The 16,120-nt window shown below is 42.3% G+C and overlaps 1 protein-coding gene across 1 annotated transcript in view; it reads left to right on the top strand.

Moving 5' to 3' along the window:
• Positions 1-16,120, top strand: part of BMP6 (bone morphogenetic protein 6) — a 158,980-nt gene that overhangs the window by 127,807 nt on the left and 15,053 nt on the right. Inside the window, exons 3-4 of the mRNA XM_043590858.1 lie at positions 14,368-14,516; positions 15,285-15,482. Of these exons, the coding sequence (XP_043446793.1) occupies positions 14,368-14,516; positions 15,285-15,482 (347 nt within the window). The remainder of the gene's footprint in view (positions 1-14,367; positions 14,517-15,284; positions 15,483-16,120) is intronic.

Raw genomic sequence — 16,120 nt, 5'->3', positions numbered from 1 at the left:
ATGTGTTGTGACAGCCTGGCAATTCTGTGGTAAGTAGGCAGATAAAAATGAAAGCGAATGCAGAGAGGAAAGGAGCCCCACATTTACAAACTCTGTAAGGGATTCGCCAGCGTTGGTTTTATACACCAAGTCTCGATTCTTGCTTTTTCGGTCCTGGATGTCTGTTGACTTCCCAAGAATGTCCGAAGGTTTAGGGATGACTTTGGCTTCTCCTGGACCTATGGATCTGTGTGTGGGTCTGCCACAAATAGGCACACTAAAATAATAACGGACCTTAACTTGCCCCATAAAAGGTTTACTTTGAGAGCACTGCCAACATTTGGCCCTTGTGCATTTTCAAGTCTGTAATGAGGGAAACAGAGAAGAAGGAAAGACACATGCCAGGCTTTGGGGACACGTCATGGTGTGGAACATGTGCACTGATGGTTGTATGTGAGTTTTTAGGTGGGATGGTTATATAATAAGCAAAATATAGCTATTGTGGTATCTGTTACAAACCAAAATTTCAGAAAGAAGGGAAAGTTTTCTGATGTCTGATTTTCACTCCTGAATAAAAGCATAGTTAATAAGTGTTAAGGGAGGGTCTCTTTTGAAATAATAAATTATTGGTTGGTAGATTTTTGTCTTTTGAGGTTTCAGAGAGAATTTATACTCAGTGGTGATTCTTTGGACCTGCTTTAGCCATTGATTTTTCAATCTGCCTAATTATTTGTCCACTGTATTTTTCTGGCAGAAATAACCTACTGATACCAGCACCTGGTGGCTCAGTTGGTTAAGTGTCCGACTTCGGCCCAGGTAGTGACCTTGTGGTTCATGAGTCGAGCCCTGCATTGGGCTCTGTGCTGACAGCTCAGAGCCTGGAGCCTGCTTTGTATTCTGTGTCTCCTTCTCTCTCTCTCTCTCTCTCTCTCTCTCTCTCTCTATCTATCTCTCTTTCTCTCTCAGCTCTTCCCCTGGCTCACGCTCACTTGCTCTCTCTCTCTCAAAAAATAAATAAACATTAAAAAAAATAATAATAACCTACCAGTACCTTTCTGGCTCAGGCATTTGTTTGGAATACATGGTTTTCTCTGTTCTGCAGGAAAAGCTTTCTAGTGAAAACACTAGATTGGGATTTTTGTAACTATGGGATTTTTCAAAATTATTATTATTTAACAAATAGAGCTAGCAGACCATTTGTAAGGTTTATGTTGAACTCTAGCCAAAAATGAACAGCTGCCTTGTGCTTAACATGGTGGTGTCATACTTTCTCGAGGCCAGCAGCGAGTTTGGAAAACAAAATCCCAAACGGTCCCAACTTTGATGACTGTGTCAAAGCAAAGTTGTAATTTCTCTGCCTTCTAGGATGGGAGTATTTGGCGGTCGGATGTATTTAACTTTTGTGCATAGGAAAGGGGAAATATGGGGAGGTTTGGGAGAATTTCATGCTTTTGAAGGGCTCCAGGTTGGCCAAGAGGAGATTTTCTTTTCTTATCGGTGGGCCAGGAGCCCAGGCCTCCTGCTGTCTCTTAATGTTCTTCCTGAGGCCTCCAGATTTAACTGCAGGACTCCTTCTGGGGAAGGTTTGATCTCCCCATCTGTACCGTCTTGGGGTGTCCTGGCTAAAAATGATCCTCCGGGCTTGTGAAGAAACTTATTTGTCTAATCTGTGTTTAAGTGAAATTTGGAGAATTTGATGGATTAACTTAATTTAACAAACGTTTGCTTTGCAAAATAGTTGGCCTCCTTGAAAAATAAAAACATAAAAAGGCAGGTTTTCTGGTGCTGAAGTCATAGCCTCAGCTAAGGCAGAAATGATATGTTGGGCCTCTTGATATAAAAGCAGCTAAGAAGGCTGACCCAGGGCAGGGTCAGAAAAGATTCTTGGAAGATAAGCCATTGCTATGAATTCTGCAGAAATATATTCCTCTTACTGATAAGAAAGCACTGGACTAGGTAAGTTCCAGAAAGTGACTACTTGAATAGATGGCGCTTTGAGTAAGAGCAGGGAAACATTTGATACTTTATTCAAAAACTGAGAATAAGCCCTGAGATAGAATCTAAGTGCTGAAAAGATCTGGAGCAACCCATAGAGCAGCATTTGGTTAGCAACCCAGCAGTGCTCACAGTTAAATCAGAGTAGCACGGGGTGCCCTTTGCACATGGTGTTAATATCTGATATTCTACATCATCATGGTTCTATGATGACACTGGTGAAAATTGGCACTCGCATAGCACTTAGAGTTTGGAAAGAGCCTTCTCACATATCCCCCTGCTAGGAGGACTTAACCATTGACCCCATCAGCTAAGCAGGCCGGCATGTTTCCTTTTAGAGAATGAAACGTGGCACATATGAATTTTGCCAACCCCAATTTAGGCCTCCATTGTCACCTGCTGTTTCCCAAAAGTCACCCCGATGACATGGGGACAGTCCCAAGATAAAGCTGAAGTGTCAGAAAGAGGTCAGCAGTCCCCTTCTGGCACATCCCTTATATCCATCTGCTTAGCTTTTATGCAAGCATTCCAAAGGATGCTTCTGTTTGGATGTCCAATGAGATGGGGCTCTGTTGGGGACCAGATGTGCTAGAATTCAGGCCCTGCTTCTTTGGCTTTCCAGGTTTTTCCAAAGAAAACCTTTGTTGAGCTATTGAGCATCTATTAGCTTTTCTAGAGGAAGGGTGTGGATGAGAAAAAATACTAGAAAATCTTATATAAAAGTATCTTCACTTATTCCTAGTATTATCTGTTTGTCCATTTACTTTACCATGTTCTCCTGAAACTCGTATACCCTAAGCTGTCTTCATGCTTGGAGTGTAAAGGCTGCTCTGAATACCTTGGGACCTTCCGCTCATGATGGTAGCCTGTTGCTTTCCATAACACGTACTCATGATCTTTACTTTGATAGCACTTTTAGATTAATAGTGCAATTTTGAGACCTTTCAAGAAGATCGTTTTTACCTACGTTTCTTCTTGGGTTAAAGACAGTCTTTTACTGTTCTTACTTGAATTTCGTCCACTTAGAATTCAAAGTCAAACATCATCTCTTGAAAGCCCGCCAGAAATGTTTTCAGGGTCTGAAAGATGGTACAGTTTGGTACAGGCATTGGCCCACTCGCTGCTGCTAGTTTGGAAATTCCATATTCTGCTCTATATGTTTTGGCAATTGCATTGCTGGCAGTCATAGTCCATCTTCTGTGTATATGGTAACTTTTCTGTGTTCTATCATGGTGCAGTCTTTGGAAGACATTTAGATTGAGAATTCATTCCCAACTTTAAAATTAAGTTCCTCTTGATAATAAGCAATGTCACAACATACTCCTCTGTTTGCAGATAGGCAAAGTTTTGTTGTTGTTTTAGTTCATGTGTTTCATCCTGACTTAAGTAGCCTTAGGTTGTGAAGAAATGCATCTTTGAATCAAGGGAAAAAGGCAATGCTGCATTAGAGTTGGATTTTGAAACTGAGAAAGATTTCTTCAGGCTACCCAAAACCCAAGCTAGTAGAGTGCCTGGGAACAATCTCAGATTGAATTATTGCTTGAACTAAATTTTTGGCCAAGTTCACCGATATAAATATACAATATAAAATTGTTTCAGGAGAGAAAATAACTTTCAAAGGGCAAAAACACATGTCTCCAGAATATTTAGTTTGATAGTGCTCTTGGAACCATTCATAGAGATAGGGAACACAGGAATAAGCGAGGGAAGGGGAGTTAGGAGGAGTTCAGGTGTGGACATGTTTGAAGCATGAGTGGATGACCAAGAGGCAGTGGGATATGAAAGTTTTCAGCTCAGGGGCGCCTGGGTGGCTCGGTTGGTTAAGCGGCTGACTTTGGCTCAGGTCATGATTTCATGTTTTGTGGTTTCAAGCCCCACATTGGGCTCTGTGTTGACAGCTCAAAGCCTGGAGCCTGCTTCGGATTCTGTGTCTCCCTCTCTCTCTGCACCCCTCCAGCTCGTGCTCTGTCTCTGTCTCTGTCTCTCAAAAATGAATAAACATTAAAATTTTTTTTTTAAAAAATGAAAGTTTTCAGCTCAGCATAATGGTCTCACTAAAGTAATAGATATTAGAGATCCTAAGTGAACTTGTGAAGTATATAGCCTCGCTGTGTAAGAATAGAAATACATAATTGATCCAGTATCATTTATTGAAATACTATCCTTTTTCCATGCACTTCAGTGGCGTCTCCAAAATAAACCAGGTAGCCATGTTTGTGTGGGTCTGGGCCTGAGACCTTCATTCAATTCCATTGATTGACTTTTCTTGCACCAATCTTATACTCTTCATTCTCTCAGTTTTATAAGAAGTCTTGAAAAATGGTATCTAAATTCTTCAGATTTTGAAGAATTTCTTTCTTCAATTTCTTCAATTAGCTTTCTCAGCTACTTATGGCCTTTTGCATTCCAGTATAAATTGTAAAATCACCATTTTAATTTCCACAAGGAAACTTGCTGGGCTTCTAATTGCAATTGCATTAAATCTAGAGATCAATTTGGAAAGCATTGACTCTTACAAATATTGAATGTTCCAGTCTAATGTGGTATTTATTTAGGCTTTCTTTCACTTTTTTCAGTAATTCTTTGTAATTTTGTGTGTCTTGGATATTTTTATTACATTATTCTTATTTATAGAACATTATAATATTCCAGGTTTTGAAGATTTTTTATGCTATTGTAAATATTATTAGCTTTTAAAAATTTTGGTGTCTAATTATTTTTGCTCACATATAGAAATACAATTGACTTTTGGATTTTTTTAAGTTTATTTATTTATTTTTGAGAGACAGAGAGAGAGGGAGACAGAATCCCAAGCAGGCTCTGTGCTGTCAGCACAGATCTCAATAGGGGGCTCAAACTCACGGAACTGTGAGCTCATGGCCTGTGCTGAAGTCAAGAGTTGGATGCTTAACCAACTGAGCCACCAAGATGCCCTTATTTTTGTATGTTGATCTTATATCCAGCAACCTTGCAAATTCACATATTCATTCTAAAAATTTTTTTGTGCAAAATTTTGGAATTTCTATAAATATAATCTTGCCACCTATAAATATCAGTTTTATTTCTTCTTTTGTAATTCTTATAGTTTATCTTCCTCTGTTTTTCTTGTTTTTATTATGCTAGCTGGACATCCAGTAGAATTTTGAATTTGATTCAGATTTCTGTCTCAGATTAGAAATCCCTATGATATTTTGAATCTTATAGGGGGAAGACTTAATATTTTACCATTAAGGATGATTGCTAAAACTGTTTTTGTAGATAATCTTTATTAGAATAAAGAAGTTCTCTATTTCTGGTTTGCTAAGAGTTTTTTAATGTTAGAAATTGGTGTGAAATTTTATTTAAAAAATTCTGAATTTGGGGGGATGATTATATGATTTTTTTCCCTAAGTATTAATGTGATATACTACATTAAATGATTTCCAAATGTTAAACCAACCTTACATCCCTGGAACAAGCTTAACTTGCCATTTATTATCCTTGTTATACAAGGCTTGATTCAGGGATCATGTCTGATAACTCTATTGTCTAGATCACCTATGGGTCTGTTCCCATTATCTATTTGTTCCCTTGATTTTTCCTCATTTGGTTTTATTTCTTGGCATGCCTGATACTTTTTAAAAAATAAATTCTGGAAATTATTTATGGAAAATATTTAATAGATACTGTTATCTCTTTCCAGAGTGGACTCTAAATTCTTCTGGAAGGCAGACAAAATACACCATGATCATCTTGTTCTTTTGTTCCAATGGGGGTATTTAAGGATGTGTTAAGGATTATCTGTTTTTGGTTTTTCCCTTTCTCCTAGAGCTTAGCTCTTCAGGGAGTCTCAGCTGAAAGTCTAGGATGTTTACCAGAACTCCTCTTCCTTGGTGGGCTCTGAGCTTTACTATTTAACTCCCCAGAATGAAGAAACTGCCAAAAATTCTGCTTTGCTTTTTGCCTTTTAAGCAGTTTCTCTTTGTTTTCTCAACTTCTTACTCCAGGCATAAACAGCCTAATATTTGGCAAATATCTCACACGGAAACATTGGATTTCAAGGTATACAGGACTTAAAGATCCAAGGCCCTAGAGGAAGTGAACCCAAACTTCCGTGAGCTCACTTTTATGCAGCCCCTTTCCTCTGAGACCTTAGCCCTTCAAGCCCTTGCTTTCTGAAACTCCAGTTTTTATCCTCAGTTACAGATACTGTTCCAAGCTATAGGCTCCTGCTCCTTTCTGATACCCATGCATCAGGCTAGGAATTATCCAATGTCCTGAAATGAAAAGGCAATACAAAGAGAATACAAATGCGGGGCTCACCTCCATGTGTTTTTCTTTTTCTCTGTGAAATTGACCCATCAAGAGTTGACTGTCCTATTGCTCTAAGATGATGACAAATGAGCTTTTTTTTTCCCAGTTGTTCTTAGTGGGAATGTTAGTTTGCTACATTATAACCAGAAGCCTGTGTCTCTGAATCATAGTATTTTTATTATTTTTATGGTGAAATCTTTATAATGAATCCCTACAAATGTTGCTTTTGATTTATTAACCAAATGGTGTTGTTTTGGGAACAGGACCTGAACCTGGTACTTGATCCAGTTCCAGGATATAGGAGAGCAATTTCCTTCGAATAGCATTTCTTATAGATTGATTGCTCTAAAAATGCTGTTGGGTTTTCAGTGCTGCTTGCTGAAGTGACGCGAACCTTTATCTTCACTGAGGTAAAGGTGAGATACCTGAGACTATGTTCTTTTTTGAAGAGAAGGGCAAATTTGAGAAAGCCGGGATTAGAGAACCTCATTGTACCTGGGGCAGAGGGAAATCAAAGCCCTTTATCACTGTACCAAGCCACACCTGTTTCTCTTTCTGTATCTAGCTTTCACAGGTATGATCCTCAGGGACTCCTGAAATCTTACTTGCCGACTTGATAATCTTTGGCACACTCAGCGTGGGCCTCAGGCAAGCATTGAACTTTTCAGTATTTGTTCCTTTGCCCCTGAAAAAGGGACAATACAGCTGACCCACAGCTCAGGTTATATAACTAGTTAGTTTCATCTCTTTAGTGAAGTCATACCTAGAATGGTCTACTGGAAATTCAAGAAAAAAATTCAAGCAGCTACTGAACCTTACTCCTTAGCCAATCTAAGTTCTGTTCTTTGCATAGGCACAATGTAGAAGAGAATATTACAGAAAGGAATTGAGGTTATCATAAAGAGTTGGATATACTCAAAAGAATGCTCCACTTGGGGGGAGAGGGGGAGTCAGGGTGTGGCGGGCAAGAGAAACTGTTGTTTGGGGACTGTTACCAAGTGGTAACTTGGTAAACATGAAAATAGGTCTTTATTTCTGGAAACTGTGCCTTCCATATTATTCGTTCCCAGAAACAGATTGCCTTAATCATGTGCATATTCTTCTCTCTCTCTCTCTCTCTCTTTCTTTCTTTTTTTTTTTTTAAGTTCATTTATTTATTTTGAGAGAGAGAAAGCATGAGCAGGGGAGGGGCAGAGAGAAGAGAGAGAATCTCAAGCAGTTTCCATCTCAGAGCCCTATGCGGGGCTCAAACCCACAAACTGTGAGATCATGATCTGAGCCGAGGTTGAGAGTTGGATACTTAACTGACTGAGCCACCGAGGCACCTTAGTCACATGAATCTTCTTACCAGGATGTCCAGCCTTGTGGGAGGCCGGCCATGGTAGTAGCTAAGACTACCTTGCAAGACATCTGGGGTTGTTGTTGTTGTTGTTGTTGTTGTTGTTGTTGTTTAAAGAAAAGTCACAGATGAACAGCATTTTTCCTGTTTTATTTTCCTAGATCATACAGGATATGGAAATGTAGGATTGGTGATGACAATGACAGCGTAACATTTGCACATAACATGTTTAAAAGCCGGCTGGATTTCTCATTCAGTCTGTGCTTGATCACTCGAGCATGTTGGAGTATATACCCCAGTGAAGGAGAACATTATTTTGCAGGTTAGGTAGCTGTGAATTTGTGGAAAGTCATCCGCTTTACCTCTCTCTGTCCTCGACACAGAGAAGTGGGCCTTCTAATGATACCGCTGTTTTGGACTTGATCTTGCTTGTGATTCTGATTATTAGTCTAACTTGATAACTCCCTGAGGGTAAGGCCAATCCATAAGACAATCAAACATTTACTCTGTGAGCATTCTACATTTGCTTTGTACTGTTTTAAGGAGAGGAGCAAGAACTCTCGAGAGCAGTTAGCTTTGAACCTTAAGTCTAAAAAGCATGTGAAGGTAATGCTAGTCCTACTCAAGGGAGGGGGACTATGCTGTAGGTCAGTGGCTCTCACAGTGTCATTCCCAGACCAGCAGCATCACCTGGGAACCTTAGAAATGCAAGTTCTCAGGCCCCATGCCCCGAAACTCTGGGGGTGAGCCCAGCAGTCTGTGTGTTAACAAGCTCTCCCGGGGATTCCAACAGGAAGCCAACTGAACTTGAGAACCACCGCTCTGATGATTGATTAAGAGCATGTGCACCACTGAAGCAAAGTTGCCTGGGTTCAAATCCCAGCTCTACGTTTACTGGCTGTATGACTGCGAGCAAGCTTCTTAACCTCTTTGTGCCTTAGTTTCCCTATCTGTAAACCTGTGATGGTATCCCTGGCGTTTACCTCTTATGGTGGTTGTGAGGCGTTAGCATGTGTAAAAGCATTCAGGTAGTAAACAGCATGTAAGGGCTAGCTAGGTTAATATTCTGTCAGCAAAGTGACTTGTATTCGTTTGTTGAAGATGGAATATTCCATACAGAGTTAAGGTGCCTTTGCCATTTGAAACATCTCTTTATACCATGCTAGTCCTTGAGGTGAAAATTAGTTAATAGAAAGTGGCATAAAATCAATGAGAGCTTAGATAATTATATAATAATAATGTGCCTTCACCCTTGTTACTCAAATTGATGTGTGTGTAGCAGTTTATGCTGATTCGTAGGGCTGTTTTCAAATATCCTATTCTTTTCTGTCCTTTTAGTGATAAAAGTTTAAACATAATTCTCTATATATGATATGTTATGTAAGAGGAAAGTAAAAATGTTGCTTTACTATCTCACTTTCTACAATGATTGGCTTTTGACTTCCATTCTTTTTGAAGTTTAAATTCACCTCATTGCATATAAAGTCAGTTCATCACTATAAGAATGTCGTTTCGTATCTTAGTTTACCATTAAGTCTACACATAGGTAGAAGAATGTTCTGAACAAATAAAGGCACAAGACCACAGGCTCACCTTATCAAATATTTCATAAATCTGCTTGCTTCAAACATCTAAATTATACTTTATCAAGAATATTTCTAGTAAAATGGTGAGTAGTAAGCAAAATTGCACCTTGTCTAGGGCAGGATGACTATAGTGGGTGCCATTTGTCAGGAAAGACCAAAGCTGGCCACTAGGAGCTCAGATACTTCCTGCTCTTCCCTGGGGGTGAAAAAGAAAGAGACCCACTGTGTTTGCCATGGGTCTGCCTCTCAGCCTGACGGAGTGTCACCTACAAGGGCAGGTGCTTTGGAGGCTGTGCAATGGGAGGGACCACGTAGAGGTGACCTTGCCCATCAACACTAGTTCCACAAGTCTTTGCAAGTGACTTGTTGGTCAGTCAACTCTAGCCCCAAGGTGAATTTGTGAAATTTTCTAGAAATTTCTACATTTTCTAGAAATCTCTTGTTAGGTAATTGTTAAGAACTTAATTTTCCCAGGATGATCACAGTATGAGGAAACTCATTGCCTCAGGTTAGATAACACTGAGAATAAAATTATTGTATCCTTGAAGATGGAATGCATATTCAGCATGAAACATGGGGTTCTGTGAGTTGATAGAGAACAAAATAGGCAGTAAATTATTTTTGTAAAAAATGTTTTAATGTTTATTTATTTTTGAGAGACCAAGAGACAGAGTGTAAGAGGGGGAGGGGCAGAGAGAGAGGGAGACACAGAATCCGAAGCAGGTTCCAGACTCTGAGCTGTCAGCACAGAGCCTGACTCAGGTCTCGAACTCATGAGCTGTGAGATCATGATCTGAGCCCAAGTCAGCCACCCAACCAACTGAGCCACCAGGCGCCCCAGTAAATTCTTTCAAAATTGTCTCTCTCTCATTTCAGAATCTTCTTTCATGGTGTATTAACTTGAGTATGTCAGTCATCCAAGTAGGAAGTCCAAATAGTCCAGTCATGGCAGTCACTTTGGCCAGACCCTAGGATTCTTTATCCACTGGTTATACATGTTTTAGATAAGATTCAGAAGCGAATCCTTGTATTAAAAAAAAATTTTTTTTTTAATGGCAGTCACTTTGGCCAGACCCTAGGATTCTTTATCCACTGGTTATACATGTTTTAGATAAGATTCAGAAGGGAATCCTTGTATTTAAAAAAATTTTTTTTAATATTTCTATTTATTTTTGAGAGCAAGAGAGTGAGCAAGCATGAGTTAGGGAGGGGCAGAGAGAGAGAGGGGGTGACACAGAATCTGAAGTAGGCTCCAGGGTCTGAGCTGTCAGTCAGCACAGAGCCCGAGGCAGGGCTCGAACCCATGAACCATGAGATCATGACCTAAGCTGAAGTTGGACACCTGTCCGCCTGAGCCAACCCAGCGGCCCTGAGGCTACACTTTTATAGTAAGGAGACTTAAGAAGGTTACATGTCATTGAAGAAAAGTAAATAGATGTTGGTGAGACCTGACCCACTTCATTGACTTGCCATAAATAATGTCTTTTTTTTAATGTTTATTTATTTTGAGAGAGAGAGCTAGAGCGAGCGTGAAGGGGGGAGGGACAGAGAGAGGGGGAAAGAGAGAGAATCCCAAGCAGGTTTTGTGCTGTTAGCGCAGAACCCAGTTTGGAGCTCGATCCCATGGACCATGGGATCATGATCTGAGCCGAAATCAAGAGTCAGGCACTTAACCAACAGAGCCACCCAGGCGCCCCAAATAACGTCTCTTAAATACCTGAGTTATTGGAAACACTGAGGGTGAGCTAATGAAGTTGTTCCTTTTGTTTTTGTTTGTTTTTTTAATTTTTCACCCTGGCTGGGTGAATATGTGTCAGTAGTGTTCTCAGTCTAAACAGAGAATATTGTGCGTGGGAAGAAGAGTAGAGTAAGACTGAGAAGGTCCCTAGAGTTCAGCAGATGTCAGCCATCTTGGTCCCTTCCTGTGTGCACCTTTCACCTCTTCCTCCCTGGCCTTGATAGGAGAACCTGCTCATGATTTCTGATCACATGCCAGCTCCAAGTATCTTAACACGTTTCTGCATCCAGCTGATGTTGGCATTGGTGTGCAGTAGATTTGAACCCTTACCTTATTCTGAGCCCTGGTGCAGTAGTTTTCAACCTGGGCCCTGTGCTTTTCTTGACTCTGCTTTTGAGATATGTGGTAGCCAAGAGTGTGGGCTCTGATTGTAATTTCTGGTCACCCCACTTAATACCTGTGTGACTTTTGATATACCTCACCTCTCTAGGCTCCATGCCCTCAGCTGTAGGAGAGAGACAGTAATAGGACCTGCCTCTCGGGGTCCCCAAGGAATAAAGGAGAGGCTCTGGGTGCACCCTGCATATCGAAAGCACACAGTGAATAGTAGTTGTTCCTTGTCCATTTAGTCCCATCATGTTAAGCGCATGCTCTAGCTCACCTTCTTCCCATGGGACCCAGGCATCGTAGATTCAAAGAACATCTGAATTTGAGGCTGCCTCACTGCTGGTGAGCCACAGAGTTTTCCATCTTTCTGGACTCAGCTGTCAGGCTGTGTTTGTGTATGCCACTGGTCTCCTAAGCAGTGAGGACCAGCGTTCTCACTGCACGGCCTGGGAAGGTGGTGGAGAGACATCACAGATGCCTGGGGACCCGGCGTGACTCAGGAGCAGTCAGGAGAGAACTTCAGGCTCCCTGTGTCCACAGATCTCCACTAACCCCGAGGAGTTCATGCTTTCCACGTCATGATTGTTAATCCTTCCCGTCAACACCTTCCCCCTTTACCCCAAGTTTAGTTTCTGATTCATGTTTTCCCCTTTTCTCCTCTCTGCTTTCTCTCCTATTGTGGACGATGGACTTGTGTCCCATCCTGCTTTCTCTTGTAATAGAGGCCCATTTCCATTATTATAAACCCTACTTTTTCAAAATAAAAGTTCATTCTAGCTCTTCATACCATCTCTGCCACACTCCTGTCCCAGACTCAGGTTTTTTGCATCCTTGTTACAAATGCCAGGTCTGTCATCGAAGCTCTGTAGATAGTGACAGCGGACCCCCTTCACCTCAGGGGCAGCGTGGCACCCTGAAATTCTCACTATGTCTTCATCCTCGAGGGTGCCGCTCTGACATGGACACGTCTCATGCTGCCTTTGGGACATTTTCCCACATTGCTGTCCATAGCGTCTGTGTTATTTCTGGATGAGGGTCTTCTCCAACCTTCTAGATCAGAATTTATGTCTTTTTATATCTTCACTTCAAAGCTTTGGACTTGCACTCCCCTCTTGCTGTTTTCCATGAACACCCCCATCTCCCTGCTTACAGTTACCTCAGTCCTGGGGGGTAATTTGTCAACAGGAGGTATGACACATGCACATGGGAGAGCACTTTAAAGATGGCAGGCCCAAGAGTGGCCCCCCGCGGACCCTGGTCAGCAGCTGAGTAAACTACTTTTAGCTCTACCTACTGTTTTAAGCTTGGAAAAGATGACAATAGAACTTCCTTCTAACTCTAAGCCATGTAAACAGGAAAAATTGTTTCCCCTCAGAAATCTAAAATGTTTAACTTAGACATTTTCACTGGCCTCACAGATATTTGATGGGATAGAAATGCATTTTATTCATTTGCCACAGGCTGTCTTTCATATTGATCTCAGAAGGCAGCATGATAGTATGGAAAACTCCGAATCTGTTTGCTTTCTTCTTGCTTGCTAGGCTTTTTTTTTTAAATTTTTTTCTAACAATTATTTATTTTTGAGAGACAGAGCACGAGCAGAGGAGGGGCAGAGAGATAGGGAGACACACACAGAATCCGAAGCAGGTGTCAGGCTCTTAGCTGTCAGCACAGAGCCTGATGCAGGGCTCAAACACATGAACTGCAAGGTCATGACCTGAGCTAAAGTCTGATGCTTAACCTCCTGAGCCACCCAGGTGCCCCTTGCTAGCCAGTTCTTTTACTTACTAGCGTTTGATCTTAGCTGTATGTCTGAAACCTCACATCTGAGTCTCCGTTTCCCCAGCTATATAATGATATGCTGCTAGCTTTCAGGATTGTTGTTAAGGAAAGCAAAGTGGATGAAAGCCTTTTATAACCAATTTTGGTGTACGACATTAGTATTGTGATACTAATCTTAAATTCAGTATTTAATTCTAGTCCTTTTTCTATCCTGTAAAATATGGCACCAGGAGATTTGAATCTTTCCATGGCCAAAGTGGTTCCCCTTCCCTGTCATGGGAATTCCTGGCCATTTCGTGCCAGTGATCCTGGGATGTCAGCTCAGATTCAGCATGTCCCTGAAGCACATGAAGGGGACTGTCCCTTAACACTGCTCTATCACGATGTGTGCAGGGGCAGGAAGAAACCCTTACTCCACCTTCCCACAATTCCTAGGGTTATGTTAGTTGAAAACTGTAAGCAAAAATTATGTCCATATGTATAGATAGACAGAGACACATATATAAAACTACTCCCTGGGTATGGATTCTGAGTTTGCCTACAAGAACCCCAGCCATGGCTCACAGCTGTGCTGGGATGAACTTTAAAATCACTCAACATACACCTGTGGCTATACTGTCCACACGAGGAAGGACCCCACACTCAGCAAGGACCACTCACAGGCCTTAATTAAAGCAAGGGACTAAAGATTACTCATAGATATGATGTGGCTTCTTGTTTCTCATTATTTCACGGGAACTAACATGTGAAGATTATCATGCCCTAATTTTACAAAAAAAAAAAATGAACAAAGCACAACTTTTTTCGTTTTTTGCTCACATGAATCTTGATTTTAATATTTTCCTAATTCTTTTTTTCATGCCCCCCTTTCTCTCTTTTTAGAGTTCATTTGCCATAAAGGAAGCAACAATATGACTTCCTTTCCCTCCCTCCCTCTCTTCCTTTCCTTCCCTTCCTCCTCCCCCCCTCCCTCCCTCCCTTATTTCAGAGAAAGACTTGGCATGAACAGCCCTAGCAAGGCCTTTGATGAAGTTGAGGGGTCCACCTATATTTGGGAGAAAACTCCTTGTTCTGAAGTGCCCTAGCAGATAGCCATCTCCAGATTGTATTGTGTATGTGAGCCAGAACCGTGGTAGGCACTGTATGCAGTGTCTCCTAGGTGAACCTGATCCGATGCTGGCATTTTCACTTTAATGCCAAGGCAGGACAGAGAGGATGGGCCAAGAAGGCGGCGTGGTACTCACCATGCTGTCTTTTCTCTCTTTCAGAGACTCTGACCTATTTTTGTTGGACACCCGCATGGTGTGGGCCTCAGAAGAAGGCTGGCTGGAATTTGACATCACAGCCACTAGCAACCTGTGGGTCGTGACTCCACAGCACAACATGGGGCTTCAGCTGAGCGTGGTGACTCGGGATGGTAAGTTTGCTCAAATCGGCAAACACTTTTCATTCGTCTCCTTTGCAACAGTTATGGTAGAACCATGGTTTACAGTCAAGACCACGGCTCCAAGATGACCTCACTGACTATTCCCTCAGAATGGCTATTGAAAAGCAAAACCTGTCCCTGAGGTCTCCAGATACAAGTAGGTGGTCTGAGTTCCAGGGGCCACAATGGGAAGACAGCTCATGGAGGCAGGGGGGGAGCCTAGTCTACCTCCTGACAGTTGGGTGGGTTTGCACAAGAACCCCTCCAGCACCCTCTTCTCCTGCAGCACCAAAGCCCAGCAGCTCAGGGTCCTCATGTAGGTCCCAGACTGGGCACACTCTGCCTGTGAAGTTGCCTCACTGGTTGGCGACTCTATGACCTATATGATCAGATCTGATCAGATCTATATTATCAGGTCCCAGACTGGGCACACTTTGCCTGTGAAGTCACCTCACTGGTTAGAGACTCTATGACTTATATCATCAGAAAGAGAGAATGATCATGTAGGGGGAAGTCTATCCAGGATGGGCAAGCCTTGGGAGTTCACACCACCCCTGGCTCTAATTCATGGAACTTTGGAAGGAGTGTCTTGATTCTGCCCATCTGAGGGGAGTCATCAGGGCTCTGAGAGTGCACAGTGCTCTTCCCTCCTGCTCCTTCTTTGTGGCTGGCACCTGGGTGGCCAGGAAAGCTCAGGTCTACAGCTGTAGGAACAAGTTTCCATGGGTAAAGACAGGTGCGCTGTGCTTTGCCTTCAAGGACTCAACATCAACCCCCGAGCCGCAGGCCTGGTGGGCAGAGACGGCCCTTATGACAAGCAGCCCTTCATGGTGGCCTTCTTCAAAGTGAGTGAGGTCCATGTGCGCACCACGAGGTCAGCCCCTGGGCGGCGCCGACAGCAGAGCCGCAATCGCTCCACCCAGTCGCAGGACGTGTCGCGGGTCTCCAGCGCTTCAGGTAGGTTTGGGTGGAGCCTGGTTTTTCAGGAAGCCTAGTTGGCTCTTGGGCCTCAGCGAGAACAAGGGCGTGTCGATGGTTTTAGCCGTCGCATGGCTTCTGCACGGCAAATACAGAAACCCAGAGGTGCCTCATCACAGCCACCAATTATCTGCATGGGTTCCTAGGGCCGTCAGAAGGGACAATTTGTTATCCAGGTACTGAATCTGCAGGCTGAAGACCTCCTGAGAGTCTCTTTTTCTGGAAAAGCATCCTTCTGGTTTTTTTTTCTTCCAACTCTTTTTTCATTCACGTAAAAATCCTGAGGACACCTAGGTTTTCTTCTAGTTGCATGACACCTGGGAGGTTGTGGTACACAAGCAAACTTTGTATAGTTACAGAAAATGGACTTGCGTTTGTTGGTGCTCTTGGCTGAAAGTGATGGAAAGTCAGCTCAAACAGCCTTCTCTGATGGGTTTCGTTGGTTCATTGAACTGGGAAATCGAGGGTTCTGGCTTTAGGCATGGCTGGATCATGGGCTCACATGGTGTTAGGAGTCTTACTTTCTCCTTTTCAATTTTTCCCTTGTTGGTGGCATTCTTAGAAAGACTATCTCTAACATGGTGGTAAAGAAGGCAACCAACAGCTCCAGGATTTTA

This window comes from Prionailurus bengalensis, chromosome B2, assembly GCF_016509475.1.
Source record: "Prionailurus bengalensis isolate Pbe53 chromosome B2, Fcat_Pben_1.1_paternal_pri, whole genome shotgun sequence".
Classification (NCBI taxonomy): Eukaryota; Metazoa; Chordata; class Mammalia; order Carnivora; family Felidae; genus Prionailurus; species Prionailurus bengalensis.
Note: the sequence above shows the minus strand (reverse complement) of the source record. Positions and strands in the feature narration are given on the sequence as shown.